This window comes from Oncorhynchus mykiss, chromosome 20, assembly GCF_013265735.2.
Source record: "Oncorhynchus mykiss isolate Arlee chromosome 20, USDA_OmykA_1.1, whole genome shotgun sequence".
Lineage (NCBI taxonomy): Eukaryota > Metazoa > Chordata > Actinopteri > Salmoniformes > Salmonidae > Oncorhynchus > Oncorhynchus mykiss.
In genome coordinates, this window is record NC_048584.1 from 25,841,005 (window position 1) to 25,854,804 (window position 13,800).

General features: G+C 46.3%; 1 protein-coding gene across 1 annotated transcript in view; it reads right to left on the reverse strand.

Annotated features, from left to right (window-relative positions):
* LOC110499245 (protoheme IX farnesyltransferase, mitochondrial) overlaps positions 1–13,800 on the reverse strand; it is a 77,432-nt gene continuing 63,632 nt past the window's right edge. Inside the window, exons 5-7 of the mRNA XM_021576252.2 lie at positions 7,647–7,717; positions 3,680–3,912; positions 1–1,317 (exon numbers count right to left, since the gene is read on the reverse strand). Of these exons, the coding sequence (XP_021431927.2) occupies positions 875–1,317; positions 3,680–3,912; positions 7,647–7,717 (747 nt within the window). The 3' untranslated portion in view covers positions 1–874. The remainder of the gene's footprint in view (positions 1,318–3,679; positions 3,913–7,646; positions 7,718–13,800) is intronic.

Here is a 13,800-nt window from a genome sequence, read left to right on the forward strand (position 1 = left end):
TTAAATCATAAGACATTTATTGTAAGAGAACATTTGTAATGATTTTTGTGTCTTACAAAAATGGTTTACAAGTTAACTTTTCTCTTTTGTTTTGGTGCAGGTGAACCGTGTAGAGTTAAAGCAGTGTGTTGCAGACAGAAGAATACCCTCCACTGAGATTGCTGAACAGCTAAAACCAAGAGGCATAGGCAATCGTTACAGTCAAGTAACATATAGGCAAGTAATAACTTATCATTGCATTTCAGTGCAGTGGCTAGGTTTCTTTAAAACGTATTTCCTTAATCGATTATTTAAAAAAAAATGGAACAAATATTGACGTAACTCAATGTACTGTTGTCTCATTTATCTTACAAGTCTTCATGTCCATCACAGTTCACTCTCGATTCTTTCTTGACTTCATCTTGTGTTGATACAATGCATGGGTTTTATTCAAGATTGGGGCCCAATTGCGAATCCATAGGAGCAATTTACACTGTACAACGTTCTTATTAACAACAGTCATATACAACATGGACAGGGACTAGAGGGCAGCCTTCCATTATAAATACATATATACACACACACTGAAATGATTCCTTACACTCTGAAGTTATTTCAGGAATTCACAATGTGTGGTTTTCATTGATCAACCATTTCAGCCATGTTGCTTCCACCCCGTCCCCTTGTCTTGAGGGCATGGAGAGTGCAGTTGGTGACCACCACAAGTCCACAGACATACATACACACAGTCCCTAGTACTCCCCTCTCTCAGGGTGCAGAGGCAGAGGGAGGAAGACATGGTAAGGTAATACCTCCATTTGTACGAAGGGTGGGTGGAGAAGTAATGGCCAGTGTGTTGGAGGTTGGATGTGGTGGTGGGGTCTAACGGGCTATCCTAGTTCTGCACGGCGAGGGGCAGGGGTGCTGGGGCTAGGCTCGAGGTCTTGGCCACGCCCTCTTTGTCGGTCCGGGACTTCTTACAGGTGAGCGCCAGCAGCAACAACATAGGCAGGTGCCACAGACTGCAGAAGAAGAGCTTGCGGGCGGAGCTGCGGTCTCCCTTCTGGTAGAAGCGGAAGGCCAGATAACTGATGTAGAGGTTGATGGGCAGGGAGACTAGAGGAAAGGTCCAGGTGGTGACGTCCAGCACAGGGCCCAGGGCCGAGAGACCGATCAGACCCAGGCTGTGGCGCAGGGCCACCCTCTTACACATGCCCGGGTGGGTGACGGACATCATACGGTAGCCTCCCCGGGAGTAGTCCTCACGCAGGTTCCAGCTCAAAGCGTTGAAGTGGGGAAACTGCCAGCAGTACAGGAAGCCACCCAGCAGCAGAGCACCTAGAGAGGGGGAGGGAGAAGAGAAGATATTGACAATGACTAGATAGAGAATTCACAAATCTCTTGGTGTTGAATTTCCCAGTCCCTCTCGCAGGGATTTGTAGGCAAAAATGCTTGATTTTGCTGCAGCAATTCTGACATTTTGGACAGCAATATGCAATGATTCTGTCCAATTTGTCACAAAAATGCACTGAGGGAAGAAGTTCATTGACATGTGGCTTGATTGAACCATATTACCCTCTTGTTTTGCTGCGGTGATGGGTCTGTTGTATGCCACAGAATTGGGATGATTTGACGTAAAATAGTGCGTTGCATAATATGCAGGAAACTGTTGACTTTGCACATTTGTTTTTTTGCCAACGCAGTATCCTGGAGGGACTGATTCCTTTTTGACTGAATCTACGTCTTTTTTCAATCAACTAATCCTTCCTGGACATTTCACTGCCCTGACCCCTATGACACAGCCTCTGTAGACGATACAGGAGATGTTGTGAGGTGAGAGAGTGAATGGGTAACTGAAAACGAGAACATGAATGTTGTAGACACTAGAGTCAGAGAGGAGGAATACCCCCAGTCATTCTGTCTGTTCTGTTCCTCTCAGACCTGTGGTTAAACAGAGAGAAAGAGACCCATTCATCAGCTCGCCTTGCACATCCTGTGTGTGTGTGGGGGCAACAAACAGCCCGGGGCCACGTGTACGGTGTGGCGTTGTAAACGTTCCACCAGAGAGCAAGAAGCAGTAGAGAGAGAAACAGGAGACCCGCCCCGGCCGCCGAGGCACAAAGACTTACTCGGCAGCGCTGCAGAGGCACCCGAGCGTTACATACAGGGTTTCCTTTTGTTTCACTCCGCTGTTCTTGCGTTTTGTAAACACAAAAGAAGCCTAAATCCCGTAGGAAAACAGGGCCTTAAGGCACCTTTACTGCAAACCTCTCCGATCTCACCAAATACAGTGATCAAACAGGACTATAGTGCAGCCTGTAGTAGCAGCTAACAGGACAGATGATGGTAACTATTGTCACTTTAGACTTACTTCTGTTCTATTATTTTATTACTTTATTTTTTGAACGTTTAAATGACCCCCAATTGACCTGGTTAAAATGCCAATGTCCAAGTCATACTTATAGCCGAAACTGAGGGGGTCCTTCTTACATAAAGGGCATGAATGTCATTGTATAGCATGAGAGCAGTCATTGAATCAAGAGGGCCACCAAGGGAAGAGAAAACCCCCAGCGGAAGTTCAATGGGAATAAAACACATTCACTCCCACGTGAAAAGCCCCATAGATTCATGATTAACATTTTGTTGAGAGCAAGTCCCAAGATCTTGGCTTGGTGAGTGTAAACTAGTGTGTGTACCCTACGGAGAGACCCCGGTGACAAGCTGCAACACAGTTCACAGTTGCCATAACAGAACACTTAACATGTCTGCCAAACAATCTGGAGAGGAGTGAGGAGACCCCCCTCTGCTCTGCCTTCCTCATCCACTAGAGATGTGCACGCTCGCGCACACACACAGCTAGACGAACATAAACACACACAATACTGTGTGTGTGTTAGCAACGTGGGACTCTGGGTTATGGAGTATGTAAATAAAAGGCTGGTCGTAATGGGGGGGAGGGGGGGGGGGGTCAGGCCTGGTCACAGAGGTCCTTGTCAACCCAGTGAAATACATACAAACTCTGTTGTGTTGAATGTCAGTTGTGAAAGAGGCCTCACGGAGTCAAGCAGAGACTAATTGTGTTGGAATGACAAGACAAACTGTAGAAATAGAATTGAACCTATAGAATAGCTGCAGTTCAGTGGAGACATGGATATACAACATGCAGAAATTCCCTCTAGTCTACACTACAGCCTAGCTCCTAAGTCTCCTGGGAGTGACCACACAGTAGGTTCATTTAGGCTGTGATAAACCGTGTATTTCCCACTAGCTGGATATCTAGTTTGGAAAATAATAAAATCGCTCTGAAGTGTCAGATTTGAACCACTTTATCAGAGTTTAACATATGTAACTGTAGGAACGAACACCAATGTATTATCATGAGTCTACACAGAGTCTAATATGGACATATGAACTTTAACACAACACAGCTGCTCTTTGACCCAATGTTGGAAGAACAAGTATGGTGTATCCTTTTCTCTCCTCAATCCCCCATTTACCAACATATTCAGTTTGAACAGCTCGTCATACACCGGCTGCTTCATCGTGAAACATAAGATGGGGTGTATCATTACTGTGTGTGTGTGTGTGTGTGTGTGAGGGAGACCCATAGGACCAAGTATCATGACTGTGTGTGTGGGAGAGGACACTAGGACCCAGCAGAGAGAGGCGTACAGTGGGTGCGTGTCCTCCAGTTCAGTACCTGGGTCCAGAGCACCTGTAGCGGCCGTCCAGCCCATGATGGGGGGAATGGCCCCCACCACCGCCCCGACCCAGGTGTTGATGATGCTGAGCCTCTTCAGGGGTGTGTAACAGCAGGTGTAGAGGAAGATGTTGAGGGCCCCCAAGGCCCCTGTTAGAGGGTTCACAGCCAGGGTCAACAAAGTGATACCAGGGACACCACAGACTAGGGCAAAGCCCACCGCATGGAGTGGACTGTGCGACGGAGGAAGAAAGGGAGGGAAGGAGAGGGAGAGAGGATAAGGAGGGAGAGATCAGGAGGGAGATAGAGACATCTCTTAATATAACTTCCCCACACTATTTCACCAACAACAAATTCAGCATACAATAGAGAGCTAAGCTTCCTTCAAAATACTGAACACCTGAAAGACACAGAATACTGAACACCTGGCTTAAAGACACAGAATACTGAACACCTGGCTTAAAGACACAGAATACTGAACACCTGGCTTAAAGACACAGAATACTGAACACCTGGCTTAAAGACACAGAATACTGAACACCTGGCTTAAAGACACAGAATACCGAACACCTGGCTTAAAGACACAGAATACCGAACACCTGGCTTAAAGACACAGAATACTGAACACCTGGCTTAAAGACACAAAAAGACAGAATAGAACAACAATTGTTATCATGCTCTGATTGAGATATGTGGACTTGTGGAGATTATAGGAGAAGATGACAATAGTCCCATGTAAAGACACACACACAGCGAGTGCCACACGGCCGGGCCACACACTCGGAGACAGTTAGTGGCGGTCCGGCACTCAGTCTGAAAACATGGGCTTAGAGGAGAGCTCATGTGATCAGCGTTTGTCAGGGATAAAAGTGGCCCTGCAAGACAATGAGCATGTGGCTACGAGGCTGTACGCATTACGCACGCCCAGAGATCAAACCATCCTCAGCCCTAACCACAGAGGCTCCCGCTTTTAACCGGATGAAGACCTCCTCCTCCTCCCGCTGTCTTTTATTGAAAGCAGCTAGCTAGCGACTGACTCCAGGGCTGGTTCAAGTAAATATGCTGTAAATTAGAGGGAGGAGATTTGGAGATTAAAATCTTGAACAAACGCAGCAGGCCTTCTGAAGCGAAAACAGGCTTTTATTTTGGGAGATGGGGTATTAATGTGATTAGTGTGTTATGTCTGTTTTATGTGGCAGTGGTGTGTGTAAGTGTGTGTGTGTGTGCGCGCTGAGTTTGGGTAATCTCTGTGGGGGTCGAATTGAGGACTGCGTCTCCCGGCCTGTGGGGAGGGGGTTGTCTGGCCTTAGTTTACAGTTGGACACTGTCCCAGTCATAACGCTGTCAGCCGGGGTGGGGGGGTAGTCAGCACTTAGCCCATGTAGCTGGCTGGTTGGCTATAAGACGGAACTTACCTTCCACAACTGGGGGCTAAGACAAGTTCTTCACCCAGGTTTACAAGTTCTTCACCCAGGTTTACAAGTTCTTCACTCAGGTTTACAAGTTCTTCACCCAGGTCTAAAATAGGGGTACTAAACTCATTTCAGGGAGGGCTTAGTGTCTAGGAGGTTTTTGGTTTTCCTTTCAATTAAGACCTAAAACAACAACCAGGTGAGGGAAGTTCTTTACTAATTAGTGACCTTAACTCTTCAATCAAGTACAAGGGAGGAGTGAAAACCCACAGACACTCGGCCCTCCGTGGAATGAGTTTGACACTCTAAAAGTTCTTCAAGCTCGAGTGAGAGAATGAAGAGAGAATGAGGACTTAGACAAGAGCATACGTTGGGGGGTTGAAGGGGTGTCTTCAGCGTGATGAGAGGGTGGTTGGTGGCAGGCTGGCAAGAAGAAAGTGTCTGGAAGAGAGTGTCATGGCTTCTCCATTTAGATCAATGAGGGCTACACGAAGGAATGGCTCAGTGTTCAATTGAAATGAGATCCACACAAGAGTGTGATGTGCTAGAGGAGACGGTGGTGAGCCGAGTCCTCTCTCTCTCTCTCTCATCCATCTTACCGAAGGTCCAAAATCGCCACATGCTGCAACCTCAATGTCTTCAACCTCACACCACAATAGAGAATGAGTTCATCTCATTGAGATTTCAACAAGAGATTAGAGGGAGAGCTCTGCAAAGTTGTCCAAACAGATGATCAAAAAGACATCCACCAGTATGCTCTGCTATACATCTAGCTGTCTAAGGACGGTCTTCTAGAAGACCCAGATTAAACTAGACTAAAAATCACTTTCAATCAACTTTTCTTTATTGGACATACTTTGTGATCTAGGCTTGAGCTGGGTCCAGGGAGCCTCATGGAGAGGGTGGAGCGAGGATGGAGCGAGAGAGAGAGAGGATAGAGAGAGAGGATGGAGAGAGAGAGAAAGGATGGAGGGTGAGAATGTGAGATACTGAGGGCTTGCTTGACAGGGACTGTAAGTGTTGTCTGCGTCACAAATGGCACCTCATTCCCTATATAGTGCACTACGTAGGCTATGGTCATATTCCCTACGTAGGAAATGGGGTGCCATTTGGGATGCTGCCGTAGCCATCCAGCTGGTCCACATCGGGCCACAGGTTGTGTGTGTGTCACACACAGTCCTCAGTCACGTCAACACCAGGATGTACGGACAAAGCCAGGCAGCGGCAGCACCCTGGGTCTGTTTGGAGAACAGTTTACATCCTAAATCTCCAACTCAACAAGAGGAGTGTCCCTTTAAACAACACATCACATGAGGATTCCACTGTGGACAGGAGGAGATGGGGCCAGGTCAGGGTTCAACACCAGCGCTTCAGCATCTCACAGTTGTTATGGTAGGAGTCTTCTCATTTACCCTGGAGTTCCCTATGCCAGGGATCATCAACTAGATTCAGCCCCGGGACCTTTTTCTTCTTTAATGGATGGTCATGGGGCCGGAACATAATTACAAATCATTTTATACTACAGATTGACTGCAAGAAGCCTAAACATGTATATTTGACTAAAGCATAGTCATTTCAAAACTTGCTTCGATTTGTATACAATCACATATCTCTATTATGAGTGGGAATATTTCAAAACAGATTTCTAAAATTAAAATCAACTGGAGCTGATTTGCTGGTGTTTTTACAGTCTTATGCCCAACAAAGAAAAACATTGTTGTATTTATTTAGCTGGCTAGAGCGAGAGTGAGTGAGAAAGAGAGGAGAGAGAAAGAGGAGAGAGAAAGAGAGGAGAGAGAAAGAGAGGAGAGAGAAAAAGAGGAGAAAGAGAGAGAAAGAAAGAGAGCAGGTACAGGTAGCCTACACCCTCCTCCCAGCCTGCCAATAAATAGTATCAGGTTACACCTGGCAGGTGTGGAAGGGGAGGACTGGTTGGTCCTGCAGGCATACTATTTCTGATCTGATATTGGCAGCAACCTTCATGGCTCCTGGCTGTACTCTGCTACTCTGTATAGACAGCCTGTAGCCTGTCCCAGGCTTGGCACCATAACTAATTGGGAAAAGAGTGTAAATGGATCTGTGATATGGGTGGTGTTGCTGTGCTCTGCAGCACTATTGTTTAATTGAAGGTGTGCTCCCTAACTCCCCTCGTTATCACGAGACATGCAATAACACAGAGCTGTTATTACGCCAAGTGGCAGGATCCAGTTTCTCCACTGGTAATACACTTGATCAGATAACCTACTCAATATGGAGACGGCATGATAAGGGAAGTGGCAATGTATTTGGTGATGGTAGCAAGGTATCAAAGTCGAGGGATTTTATCCGTGTGAAATAAAGGTTGAATGATTATGAAAAATATATTTTATGCAAAATTGTTGTGAGACAGAAACAGAAGTAGACACAAAAAAACAGAGGCTATCTCCCAAATAGCACCCTATTCCATATGTAGTGCATTACCTTTTGACAATGGCCCATTGAACTCTGGCCAAAAGAAGGACACTATATAGGGAATAGGGTGCCATTTGGGATAGAGATAACAATTGTAAGTTTACCTTATCTGTCCCCTGACCAGGGGCCGGTTCTTTGTGCGGTTCATGTTGGAGTCAAAGGGCACCTCAAAGTACTGTGGAGAGAGAAAGAGAGAGAGAACAGAGTATGGGTTAATGGAGAAGTCAAGGAAGGAAGGAAGGAAGGATGGAAGGAAAGGAAGGAAGGACGAACATACAGCTCATATTCAGAGGCCTTTCAAGTTCTTCTTTGTAACCATTCATCCTGTCAACCCACCATTCCCTAAACTGCCTGGCTATGTCACCCATCACCACATACACCTGGTCAGTGGCACTTTCATAACCCTATCTCTCTGGCATAGTTTTGGTCTTAACCAATATCATCTTCTATGGGAGCATGAGAGGCTTTGCTACAAAACTTTTAGGGAAAAGTTTTCTGATATTGTTCATGACCAAAATGAGGCTAAATTGTGGTAAACATACAGGGGAAGATACACAGCAATGTATTCGTCGGACATCTGCAGTGAAAGAACGTGAGGGGAGCAGCTCAAGACAAATCTCTGAGCAGAACAGCGGCCCTTCACGTCGCAGAACGGGGACTGAGGTGGGATGTGGTTAGGAGGAGGTTGCTGGGGTCTAGGGTACATAGGGGGAGGATTATGTGAAAAACAACATTTTTCTGTTTTATGATCTACTCTGCTTCAAAGTGGCCCCAAGAGATCAGCTATGTGTGACTAAAACGCAAACACATGGGGCGCTTAAATGCAGGAACCAACTAGTATGTGTACGTGTGTACATGTGTGTAGGCCTATGTGTGTGTGTACATAAATCTGAGCCAGCACACTAATGATGAAAACAGACAGAGCACTCAGACCAGAGTCCAGACAACCAGAGAATATTAAGATCCATTACTTCTGAAATATGGCTGGAATAAAATAAATAAACAGATAATACACTTCTCTCCTCCATCTCCCCCTTCCTTAATTTACGGTCCTTTTGACATAGAAAAGCCTCTATATTTAAAAACACCCGTGGTGGGTAATACGTTTCATATAGAGTACATTTATATTTCGCTAGAGGCCTTCGGAGAGTTGGGTCATACCACTTTAGTTGCAAAGCGGGGGGGGGGGGGGGACTACTTTGCATTATCTATGACAGGGAAGTCTGTCAGCTTGGCCTGTCGGTGTGTCCCCTCTGGAGACCTAAAGGAATGGATCGTCTTGACCTGATATGCTGCTTTCTCAGGAAAATAAAACCTTTTTGGATAGATGAGAGGTTGCATAGCAACTTGCAGGATTCACCCGTGTTCGGTGTCTGCCTACGAAATACGTTATAAAAGGGGAAGGCACACTGAATTGTTCCTCAAAAGTATCACTTGTACTACAGATATGACTAAAACATTCCTGACTACTTCATGACCAGTCTAGCAGGTAGGTGTAACGAGGCCCTCAACAAAACTTGTAGCGTACGCATAGCAGTGTTTTAGAATACTGGACCATTGGCCTTCATACTTTTTGAATTCTCCGTGCAGCTTAAGCAATTTCTCCAACTGTTAACACATTCAAATAAATAGAGGACGCGTACCGGAACCGCGTTGCTGGGAATTATGGCGAGGTGCACGGTCAGACTTCGTATCCTCAGCCCACGCGGATGGTGTTCTCAGAGCCGCGTAGCTATGTCACAATGGGACGCTGGACTATCACGTCTCAGTGTCTGTGGACTACGATATACGCTTGAAACAGGTGGGCAACTGGTCAGGCCTAGGCTTCATACAGAGTGTGGGGTTGATAATTGATGCATTTCATTTTGTTTCAGTGGCAGGTTGTGTAACATAAGCTCACAGCCACCCAAAGGGATAAAGTTAGTGGTGGGATAAGCTAAGCTCCATATAAAGTCAGTCTTCCCCTTCCCTCTTGAGCTGAAGTCTGCTGTGCTGGGGCTGATGACGGGCTGGCCTGGGTTGGGAACAGCTGTGGCTGCGGCTATGGGACCCAGGACTCAGGCTGAGGTGTTAATTCTATTTCCTGGGTCAGGAAACGCGTCAGGGGGTCAGGGGCCGCGAGAGAGAGGGAGAAGAGAGGTCTGTACTGCAGTTGGAGCGGCAGCCAGGGCGAGAGCAGAACTGTCCCTCGTGCAGACCAAGAGCTCACATGCAGGACTGTCCCTCGTGCAGACCGAGAGCTCATATGCAGAACTGTCCCTCGTGCAGACCAAGAGCTCACATGCAGGACTGTCCCTCGTGCAGACCAAGAGCTCACATGCAGGACTGTCCCTCGTGCAGACCGAGAGCTCACATGCAGAACTGTCCCTCGTGCAGACCAAGAGCTCACATGCAGGACTGTCCGTCGTGCAGACCAAGAGCTCACATGCAGAACTGTCCATCGTGCAGACCGAGAGCTCACATGCAGAACTGTCCCTCGTGCAGACCAAGAGCTCACATGCAGGACTGTCCCTCGTGCAGACCGAGAGCTCACATGCAGAACTGTCCCTCGTGCAGACCAAGAGCTCACATGCAGGACTGTCCCTCGTGCAGACCGAGAGCTCACATGCAGAACTGTCCCTCGTGCAGACCAAGAGCTCACATGCAGGACTGTCCCTCGTGCAGACCAAGAGCTCACATGCAGGACTGTCCCTCGTGCAGACCGAGAGCTCACATGCAGAACTGTCCCTCGTGCAGACCAAGAGCTCACATGCAGGACTGTCCCTCGTGCAGACCAAGAGCTCACATGCAGAACTGTCCCTCGTGCAGACCGAGAGCTCACATGCAGAACTGTCCCTCGTGCAGACCAAGAGCTCACATGCAGGACTGTCCCTCGTGCAGACCGAGAGCTCACATGCAGAACTGTCCCTCGTCATGCAGAACTGTCCCTCGTGCAGACCGAGAGCTCACATGCAGAACTGTCCCTCGTGCAGACCAAGAGCTCACATGCAGGACTGTCCCTCGTGCAGACCGAGAGCTCACATGCAGAACTGTCCCTCGTGCAGACCAAGAGCTCACATGCAGGACTGTCCCTCGTGCAGACCGAGAGCTCACATGCAGAACTGTCCCTCGTGCAGACCGAGAGCTCACATGCAGAACTGTCCCTCGTGCAGACCAAGAGCTCACATGCAGGACTGCTCGTTGGTCACATAAAATCACAATCGTTTCAGTTTCCAATAACGACGTCATTCTGACCTGCACATAAAACTCTGACACCCACATAACTGTACCTCTGCTTTGCTCCCCCTTCCCTACAGGCCTGTGTGCAAAAATACCAGGAGTGCAGAAGAGAGGAGTGTATCCTGGAATACAGCCCTAGTGTTTGGAGCAGGGTTGGGGTCAATTTAGATTTTTTTATTTATTCACTACCATTCAACTCATTAATTGAAATTCAAAATTGGCCACAATCCCACAGGATGTAGAATTGTAATTTGTGTTTGAGTGACAGGAAGTATAATTTAATTCCACTCAGTCAGTCATAGAACATGAGTTTCTATGACTTCCAGTTACCAAATAATAAATCACTTCGAGCCCGACCGATAAAAATCGGTTGATCTTTTCACAGACACACTTGTATCGGCCTTTATTCCACAGATAAAGCGCCTATATTATATACATAGAATAAACAAATGACGGTCAATTTTTGACATTTTCAATGGTAGCCTGAAGAGGGCACTCTACGAGCTGTTCATTGAACATCATTCAGCCCGAGGTCACAACGTGAGAGAACGTAGGCATGGTGAGTAGCTTGCCACAGCCAACATATTAGAATACGTAAATAATCAAAAGTAAACATCACCAAGCAAGCAGCCCTGTCCTCATCACATTCTCACTTGGTTAACATTAGCTGGCTAGCTAGCCGGCAAGGAGGTTAACTTAGCTAGTTAGCAATCGGTGCTACTTATGTGCCAAAACTGGACAGGCGCCAAAGTGAAAACTGTTAGTGTCTGGGCCTAATACCTTAGCTAGTGGGGCTTATTTTGTTAGTTTTCCGAAATATGAAATAATCAAAAAGCAAGACAGTTGGCGCAGATCTATCCTTCAGGCCATGTGCACTAGCTAAATCAGAATGTGTGACAAACCAGTGCGGCAAGCATTTGCCTGCATAAATGTTCTGCCATCAACGCATTCCATTTGCAATTGAAATGTATAGCCAATACCTTTTGTATTGAATAACAGTGTAAAATAGATATGGTTCCTGTAAGACAAAATTGTCGTAATGACCAGCTAGCTTTTGCTTGTTATAACCAAAGACTATGTTATGGATAGACTGACAAGATATTTGTCTCTCTGCCCTAACAATGGGTGTCGCTGTCCACAAAGCGGTACGGTGGGCGGGCTAGCTCCCACCTATCCTTTCTTTGGATTGGTGGATACATCTCATTATTGTTACCATTTTTTGAATATTTGATGAGGGTTGTTGACGTCAAACGCCTGTATTCAATGGAGAGAGATGGTATGCTACTAGCCTCATGCCAATAATATGCATAGCCATCGAGACAACAATATATATTTTTTTGCCGGGATGTCACGTACACTAGTTATATCAGTACACTCGTAACAACTTAAGCGTAACAAAACTTATATTTGATCAAATCAACCATACGTAGCAAATAAGCCATTCATTTTTTGGACCAAATTCAACACTCATTGACCTCCATACAAAAACTCCTTGCGTGGTGGGTGAAACAAAAAACGCCACCTGCTGGAGGGAGACAGATTTTCCACTGAGTTGAATGGTTGCCATAAAGTGTTTGTTTACATGACCTTTGTTGTAAACACTGTAGTAAATCTACTCAAGACAAATGCTGATACTGACATCTAGTGGTGACATTATGAAAAGCATGTTAGTGCATTTCAATACTTATTTGTGAGCTTGTTAAATTCCTTCAACCAGCCACCCCTTGTGGTGGTTTAGTACAAACACTTCTACATACTGCTTATCCACTGCCACAGACAGGTACAACTTAAATATGTGTCCAAGGCAAAATAAACAAGTTTTGTATTTACTGTCGTCTTTATAAAGGATATACACTGAACAAAAATATAAACGCAACACGTAAAGTGTTGGTCCCATGTTTCATGAGCTGAAAGATTCCATACATTTTCCATATGCACAAAAAGCTTATTTCTCTCAAATTCTGCACCTTGTACTGAGGACAATAAAAGGCCACTAAAATGTGCAGTTTTGTCAAACAACACAATGCCACAGATGTCTCAAGTGTTGAGGGAGCGTGCAATTGGCATGCTGAATGCAGGAATGTCCACCAGAGCTGTTGCCAGATAATTTAACGTTTATTTCTCTACAATAAGCCACTTCCAACGTTGTTTTAGATATTTTAGCAGTACGTCCAATCGGCCTCAGAAATGCAAACGACGTGTACCCACACCAGCCCAGGACCTCTACATGAACCCAGCAGAAAAATAAACATTATTTTTTCAGGACCCAGTCTTTCAAAGAAAATTCATAAAACTCCACATAACTTTAACCTCTTTACAATGAAGATCTGTAAACACAGTTTCCATGACACTAATAGCTTACAGATGGTAGGCAATTAAGGTCACAGTTATGAAAACTTAGGACACTAAAGAGGCCTTTCTACTGACTCTGAAAAACACCAAAAGAAAGATACCCAGGGTCCCTGCTCATCTGTGTGAACGTGCCTTAGGCATGCTGCAAGGAGGCAAGAGGACTGCAGATGTGGCCAGGGAAAAATTGCAATGTCTGTACTGTGAGACACCTAAGACAGCGCTACAGGGAGACAGGACGGATAGCTGATCGTCCTCGCAGCAGCAGATCACGTGTAACACCTGCACAGGATCGGTACATCCGCACATCATAACTGGGGGACAGGTACAACAACAACTGCCCGAGTTACACCAGGAATGCACAATCCCTCCATCAGTGCTCAGACTGTGCGCAATAGGCTGAAAGAGGCTGGACTGAGGGCTTGTAGGCCTGTTGTAAGGCAGGTCCAACACCAGACATCACCGGCAACAACTTTGCCTATGGGCACAAACCCACCGTCGCTGGACCAGACAGGACTGGCAAAAAGTGCTCTTCACTGATGAGTTGAGGTTTTGTCTCACCAGGGCTGATGGTCGGATTCGCGTTTATCGTCAAAGGAATGAGCTTTACACCGAGACCTGTACTCTGGAGTTGGATAGATTTTAAGGTGGAGGGTCCATCATGGTCTGGGGCGGTGTGTCACAGCATCA